Below are 8,659 nucleotides of genomic sequence, written 5' to 3'. Positions count from 1 at the left end.
AATTAATGCTAATGAAATGGTAGAAAGGATAATTTGCAAACGAATTATTTACTGACTATCTATTGGAGCAGCCGGAGAACAGTCCCTAATACGTAATACTACATACAAAAATAATAATAGAACACGGCAATGCTATTTTGGCTGTTTATTAGCCAATTTCTCTATTGAATGGGTAATCAAGGGAACCAAGCTTCGACAAGAAATAAAAAATGAAAATGCATTCGACTGATTTATAGTCTAGACAGTTAGGGAAACAGACACACATACACATAAAAGAACATGAAATTTGACTAAAAACAACACGTATACAAAGGAAAAAAGTAAATAGGAGAGTTCGCCAATCTTATTAGTGATGTTATATTCACTAATTTGCATAGCATTAAGTGTCAAATTGGTTGGCAAATAAATAGCTAAATAAAGTATTGACAATTGCATGATTAGAATCCCAGATGTTTACAAAATGCTAAAATTTTTAATCGACAACATATTTGTCCAGTGTGGTCACGTGGACATGTTTTTCAACAAACGGTCGGCATTCCAATGGGAACAAATTGTGCTCCTTTACTTGCTGACCCATTCCTTCACTCTCATGAGGCTGACTTTATAGCTGATTTGATCCGAAAGAAAGAATATCATTTGGCTAGATCCTTTAATCTCAGTTTCCGCTATATAGAGGACGTATTATCTTTAAACAATCCTAATTTTGGGGATTTGATACATCGCATCTACCCCAAAGAACTTGAGATAAAGGATACTACAGACACTGTAAAGTCAGCCTCATATCTTGACGTACACTTAGAAATCGATGGTAAAGAATTGACCAACCTTTACGACAAACGTGATGACTTTTCATTCAGAATTGTCAACTTTCCCTTCATCTGTGGCAACATCCCTTCAGCACCTGCGTATGGAGTGTTCATATCACAACTCATACGTTATGCCAGAGCTTGCCGAAACTACGCAGACTTTTTCTACCGCGCTAGAACTCTAATAAATAGGCATCTGGAACAGGGTTATGTTGCTACAAGATTGAAGTCATCACTACAGAAGTTTTATGGTCGTCATTATGAACTCGTGGATCGTTATGGTGTATCCATCTGCACCATGAAAACTGATTTATTCAACGGTTCATAGTTTTCCTTTCCTCGTTTGTCTACCCCGTACTTGACTTTTTATGAGCAACTTGGTGGGTGTTTCTAGAAAAGCAGAGGACGCTTACCCTACCGGTGCACCTGGTCCATGATCCCAGTTTTTAGTGGTCCGAGTTGCTCATTTACTTTTGTTATTTTGTATGTATGATTTTAGTTACTTTATGTTCTTTGTTGTGTATGTCTGTTTTCCATGTCTGGTCATTGTCTCTGGAATGCATTCTTTTGATTACCGCTATAAGACTAGAAACCACTAATTCCACTTCCCATAGGCTTCTATGCTAAATTCACAATATTCAATGGCTTCTCTGGACTTTACCTTAACTTTAACCTACAGAGGACTATATATATCAGCATGATTCTACATATATCAGAATGGCATGTTGGGTTAGCAGACTTGCAGTGCAGTACTGGTCACCGGAAGTGAAGGGTCTATAAATAGCATGGGAAATCCCAGTGTTTTCTCAAGATAAGGGTATATTTAGAAATCATTATGGAGATGAGGCTTCACATCACGAGAAGCAAAATGCACCTTTAAAATGTACAGAAGTGTTTTTCCTTTCAGAAACTATTTAAAATTTTTAAATGAAATGAGAACTTTTTTCACAGCACTATGAGGTACAGGGGTAATTTATGCGTAGGAGTATTGAATTGGTGGCCTGTAACCTAAAACCTTGGTTCCTTTGATTACTCTTTCAAAACGTATCATTACTTTATTATTTCAAATCCAATTCTAGTTCTGTAAAATATTTCATTGAGATAAAATAATTCAGATATGTGAATTTATAACTCTTTATTTTCACATAAAATTATAATAGTAATTTTATACTCATATAGTCCAGTTACAGAACATTAATTTACCAATTCCATGGATAAAAAGAGTTTTATTTGCAGTTTAGGGAACCACAAGAATTTTTCAATTATCTTAAAAAATGAAAAAGTTATGATGATTTAATGTTGATGCCCCATGCACCTGGTGTTTTGTTTTTGTTTTTTGGGTTTTTTTTCACTAGATGGCGCTGGACGATACCCGCTAAATATGAAGGTTTAAGGGAGCGAGGGTGGACTCAAAACTCTGACTTGGGAGGATGATCTATAGTTTAGTTTACAACAATTTTATTTGTTAACTCTACCAAAGGGATAGGACACAAGTTTTACCAACTTATGAAGTCTTCTCCCAACAATAATATACAATACATGAATTAGAACATTGAGGGCATGCATAAATTAATTATGAGTATTAAAAAAAAACAATTTTGAATTAGATTTTACAAGACAATGGAAAAAAAGAAAAACAATAGTACAATGAGAGAGAAAAAATCTATACCAAACCACGGGTAAGTGATGACATCACAAAGAACTCTTTTATAGACCCTTTTGTACTAATTGTGAATTAGGAAACCGACAGAATTTTTCAATTACCTTATTAAACTTCAGCGAGGAAAATTTTGTTGTTCTACCTTAGCCCTACCTCGCGGAAGTATATATATTGAGCATGCTCACCCACTTAGCACGAAAGAGTCTAAGGGCAACTGTCGGGGTTCCGCTAAAAACTGGGATTATGGAGTTTGGAACAGGTCACCGGTAGAGTAAGCGTCCAGTCTGCTTTTTCTAGTAACAACAATTGTTCATAAAATGTCACACACAAGCCAGAGGTAAGAAATCAGTTCTCATAGTATAGATGTATATACCATAAAAATAAGGTAACTTTGCTTAGATTGTAAGAACCAGTGGATGGATTTTGATGAATGTGCCAAATTAAAGATAAAAATTTGAAGAAGTCCCTGTTATTGCACTCTATATTACAGTGCCATATTGAGGTGGTGCATGTGGGTGGCACCCCTCTCCCTTTCATTGGAAAATTTGTCATTTTCATGTTTGAAATTGAAAAGAAATGGCAAATAATGGATTAGCATCCCCTTTTAGTGAGGAACCCCGGCCGGCGCCTCTTCTTTCAAGTGTCTGGATCCATCCCTGTATTATCTAGTCAACGACTAAAATGTTACTTAAAAAATATTATGCATATCTAAGCTTAAACCTATTAGATTTTGAAGATAGTGCCCATGAGTTTTGTCGTATTGATTTCACAATGTTGATTTGTGCTACAAGCAGTTGAAGTTGAAAATATTTCACTTGCACTTAACGGTATTGATAAACCTTTATTTTGTTTTTGCAGGTACTATTCCATTTTATTTTTTTTTGCCTTTTATTTGACGGAAAAAAGTTAAGAAAAATGCCGATGATTATGAAAAAAGTCAATTAAAGAACGCGGTCCTTTTTTTCGCCTTTCATTGTAACTTGGGTAACTTTGGTCCATTCACTGATTATACTTTCTGAAGGCAGAAGCATGTCTTTATTTCTAATTTGAGCAATTTTACGAATATGTATGTCTGTCATATAGAAAAAGTAAGTGTGTTTTGCTATATACTTGTTAATAATATAAGTGTATTTGCTAATGTTTGTTTCAATTAGTGTTTAACTATTTCAACTGAATATTCTGAAGAGTCATGATCATTTAAAACAAGGACAAAGGGTAAAGACTGCGAAACGAGGACGCCCCGTGCAGGTCCGGGTGTCAAAAGAATAGGCCTGCCGCAGCGCGAAGCTTGTCGTAAAAGGCGACTAAATAGTGCTCAGAAACCTAGCCGGGGGCTAGGCGCTCTGCCCACAGAGCAACTTGGATGTGTGCCCCATCTGGGGGAATGGGGTACCCCTGGCGTGTTACATGCTGGGGTTGTCAGGCTATAATACGGAAAACCTGACCGCAAACCATAGTGGTGCACCGTGTTTGGAAAGATGCCACGTTCCTCGCACGTTAAAGAACCCTGCTGTGGTATCAGATAGGAGTAGGAACCTTTGCGCTCCGCCACAGGAGGCTAAATTGCCCGACCCTATACGTCCCTTTCTTTTTCTTGTGGCAATCAAAATTTGTCGACCCTATTACCCTAGTGTCCCATCCCTTTTTTCATATTATCATCATCATTTCATGTTCATTTTATCATCCCTTTCTTTGCCTGAATATAGCTGAAATATTGCTGCCCGGGCGTTAAACCCCAACAATCAATAAATCAACAAAACGAGGACAGATAATTGAAATGTCATATTTCAATCCGTAGTACACGAAAACAATATATTAACATGCTCTATGTGAATAGCCTAGCAGGGTCTACTGAATCAGAAAATATAGTTTCTGTACGCATGAAGGGTGTCGCGGGCTTATAAATAGTAGATTTCAATCTGGCTACAAGTATATCTTTATTTATTGAGTGAAATGTATATTTTTTTTATTTTGCACCAGTTCTACATCGGCTGCAATCGTATTTGGAAGTGTTAATATGCTCTGTCTTGTATTGTGGTGCACGAGATCTTCACACGTTAGTTTTGCATGTCGTTGAGTCTATAAACCTTGGCTCCATCCCTCCAAAAGTTACAGACAGATAGTCTTTTTTTTTTAAATAAACGACCACATAGAAATAAACACCAAATGTTAAAAAAAGCATGACACTTCAATTCATATATTTAATTTTCAATACATCACTCAGTACTTAGTATTTCGAAATTCTTGATAAATATTGGAATTCAAACAGCTTACATCAAAAAGTGTTTTATTGACCACCTTGAGATTAAATCATAGAGATTTGCTTTGCTCCCACAAACCAGTTAAGTGACCGACAATTGTAAAACTAACTCCAAAAGTCGTCCAATTTATTTGGCGGTATACTCTGTTTGCGATATATATAACATGAAATATTTTAAAACTGTTTTAAGCTTAAAGGACACATGACAATGAAGAAAACGCTCTAAAAGTTATTTCTACTTAGTGTTTATTGGTTAAATGTCTTGACAACGAGGCCCTCCATTTGTACGTGTTGTGACAATCTTCATGTGGACAAACATATATTCTCTTAATGTGACATGCCTGAATGTGGTCATAAAGAGTGCTATCATTGGTGAATTCTTTGTCACATTTCGGACATTTTCCAAAGTCACCAATACACACCTTAACATGCCTATTAAACATATATCTGGAACTGAACTCCTTTTTACATTTTCCACAGCAAAACGGTCTCCTCTCTCGGTGTTTATTAATATGGTACTCGAAGTATTGGAAACTATTGTGGGAATAAGTACATTTTGTAAACGGACATTTGAAAAGCTTTTCTTTGGAATCTCGGTGTGTATTGATGTGCTTTTTCAGTTCAAATCTAGTAGGAAATACTCCTCCACATACATTACAAATGTTTCGAGAATGGAAGTCCAACATATGTTGGTTCAATTCTTTCTCTGAATCAAACAATTGCATGCACTTCAAACAGCACCTTTGTGAACCATGCTTTCCCATTACATGTCTTATCAGATAAGATCTCCTAACATAACACATCCGACATTCCGTGCATCTGTGCTTTTCTAGGGGTTCACCGCGATGATCAACGATGCTATTCCACGACGACGCTGCCGACGATGCTCTTGATCTTGGCACAACTATACTTAAAACATTCTCCTTTGACTGTGAAGGATTTTGAACGTTTGTATTGACTGTTGGTAATATTTCCATCGCTTGTAAGAAATTAGCGTGGTTTGTTTGGACAAACAAGTTGTCGGGATTCGCAGTCGTGGAGCGCGTTTGTTCTGAAGAGGTACTAGCCATGTTAGCTTCATCGCCACACTGGAAAGATACGACACGGGAAGAGTGTCTGTCGGTTCGGTTTTCTGGCATTCGCAACATTAAGTATAAATTAAGTTTCCATGAGCTGAAAAAGAGGATACTTATAATATATAAGAAGTCAGTGGCAGCTAAGTTTCAATATTCAAGTATGAGAGACAAATTGTTGTCAGATACAGCTTGTACTTTGATAAACCATTCATTCATACACATACACGCTTTTTGATAGGACTTTCGAGCGACATGCTTCGTAAAAACTTGATAATTAATGCGTCTGTGTACGTATTTTTTTCTTTGGCTTTTTGTTTTATTTTCCTAAGAAACTTGTTTGATCATTTATTAAACTGTGGAAAAATCTTTGCACTACTATGTTTCATATTTCAGAAGCTTCAAGTTTTGTCTTTTTGCTTGGTAATTATTATCGGAAAGGAATACAGAAAAAAATTTAATTGAAGATAACCTAGGGCACGCACACCGCTTTGTATGTTTTACGACCAGCTGCCTGGTCAATAATTATTAAATGTATGATGAAATATTCGGTTTGTCCCTTAACTTATTTTTCGAAACGGTTTAGTAAACATATAAGGAGAACAGATATGGTGAATATGTCAAATAGTCAACAACTGAGCTTGATATTCACTATTTTCGGGTATTTCAAAAAGGGTATGACGCCTTTCTCACAGATACGCCATATGTGTCACCAGAGACTTTAGGTTATAAGAAAATAATATGTCTCATACTCTGCTTAAATCTATTATATTTCCGATATCCAGATCTTATTGAAAATTTTATTGTTTCTGACAAACAAACAATAGTCGATGGATTTTCAAAGTATCAAAAACATATTTTTCGTACTTCTTATTTTCATTATGAACTTGACACGGTGCAGTCTTCCACAAATATCAGGAGTTATTTTGAAGTCCGTGTCTTCTTTGTTCTACTTGTTATTTTAATTGCATTTTACCTATTAAAAAAATCATATTTTTGTACTGATTTGACCACTGATTTTACAATTCTTTGCCGATATGACCGTTTTATTCTACCCGTATGTATTGTATTGTACTAAAAGCGGATGGTCTTAACGGGCTATACTGGTATAACCGGAGTTTAACCTGTCAATTCAATCGGAAATGCCTGCCCAAAGTCTGGACCATTGTGGTCATTTACAACTTTCTAGGTTTTTTTTCCCTTGACAAATATTTTGTAACACATCGATCTTTAATTGTTAAAAATAAAATAGAAGGATATGTTATTCGGTAATTGCTAATAAGTTCAAACACAGCAAGAAGTCCTCCCTGTCGTGCCAGTCGAGATATAGGTGCTACGCATCTGCACATTGCGAATTAATGAAATACTTCGCTTTCAAGAAGCAGTGATGATGGAGAAGCGGTAGTTCTAAAGTAAATAACCCATTTTACCTTAGTTCGCTCACTTTTTCATGGCAAACAATGAGTGAGGAGAGAAAATGCAGATCAAAGATCACTGCACAATGCCACCAATAAAATCAAGAGTATAGTGGATGAATGAGTTGAACATCACAAAAAGAACTGTGTATGTCATTTGACACTCAACTACAAATTTCTAGAATAAGAAAAGAACTATTTTTTGCGTCGACGGAGAAAACGGCTAATAATGTAGTTATTATACATAAGTGCTTTGTAACGAAATAACTAACTCGAGTACTTTCAAATTCATAAAATCATTCGCTTTGTACTAACACTGATCACATGACCGTTCCGACTTCATACTGGATACCAAAACTTCACAAAAAGCCGTTCAAATCATGTTTTATTTCATCTTCTAATATTTCTAATTTTTTAACCTCTACTTTAACCATTATCAAAAACTTTGTTACTAATTATTGCAGTGTTGAAAATTCATTTTAGGTATTCGATCGACTTCATAACTTTCGTGTGATTCTGTTGATAGTAATATGGCATTTCTATCTACATTTGTTTTGTATATATACAACGCTGAAACATAAACTTATTGATGATAGATATGATCAATGTTTGAATTTTTTTAATTGACAATATTTTAATTCGATTTGGTAATACGCTGTATAGAAAAATTGTTGGTATTCCAGTGGGGACTAATTGTGCATCTCTCATTTGTTTTTCTACTGTTATGAATCGCAGTTCATGGATAAGCTATTTAAAGAATATTTAAAGATATTTAAAGGTGGTTTCATGCTATCACTTACTCCTCGCTGCAATTTTATATAAAGATAACATTTTTTTTCAATTCCAATCCCTGGATCCGCTGCAGTTAAACCAGTTGTGACTAATTTAAATTAAAGCAATTGATGAGGGCTTATAATTTTTGGAATTTTAAAAACATGTTTTATGTTTTTATTTCTGTATTCGGAAAAGTTTTGTAGAGCAATTGTTTGTAATTATGCAATATACCGATAATCTAAAAAATATCTTGTTAAAAATAAAAATAAAAATGACTGAATTAATTGCAGGTGAAGCTAGATCAATATCGAATTATCATGAAATGTAACTAAAAAACATTTTGAACATTTAGATATATCTTCTTTTCTTTTCTTTTTTTTTTTTGTGAAAACTATCATAAAATTTGACTTTGACATAAGTTGGAAAATTCAAAATATGAGTTAGTATATATGATAATATATATTTTTTATTTACCTAGATTTCTTTTTTATTTTATTTTCTTCTTAGTATAAAAGCCAAAATTACATGAAATATTTTTAGATCTGAAATTATATATATCTTTCAACTATTTGACATACCCAAGAACTATTTGCTACCCTTAGGCGCCTCTTTCCACTGTGTCGTTAATGACAACCAGTCAACTAATTTATCGGAAGTTGATAAATTTTGCT

At 34.7% G+C, this 8,659-nt stretch overlaps 1 protein-coding gene across 1 annotated transcript; it reads right to left on the bottom strand.

Moving 5' to 3' along the window:
• Window positions 1-4,635: 4,635 nt before the first annotated feature.
• Window positions 4,636-8,648, bottom strand: LOC148612028 (uncharacterized). Its single transcript, XM_088593122.1, has 2 exons — window positions 8,567-8,648; window positions 4,636-5,899 (listed from the first exon to the last, which is right to left on the bottom strand). The coding sequence occupies exon 2, from the start codon at window positions 5,872-5,874 to the stop codon at window positions 4,966-4,968; it is 909 nt and encodes a 302-aa protein (XP_088449248.1). The 5' UTR covers window positions 5,875-5,899; window positions 8,567-8,648; the 3' UTR covers window positions 4,636-4,965.
• Between the last annotated feature and the right edge of the window lie 11 nt (window positions 8,649-8,659).

The sequence above is a fragment of the Perna viridis genome, chromosome 7 (assembly GCF_037379345.1).
Source record: "Perna viridis isolate PV_CMFRI_1.1 ecotype Kerala chromosome 7, ASM3737934v1, whole genome shotgun sequence".
Taxonomy (NCBI): Eukaryota; Metazoa; Mollusca; class Bivalvia; order Mytilida; family Mytilidae; genus Perna; species Perna viridis.
The sequence above is the reverse complement of the archived record's forward strand: the minus strand, read 5'-3'. Positions and strand labels throughout refer to the sequence as shown.

Coding starts and splice junctions, on each gene's coding strand:
- LOC148612028 (XM_088593122.1), bottom strand. CDS start 5,874: ATGTTGCGAATGCCAGAAAACCGAACCGACAGACACTCTTCCCGTGTC.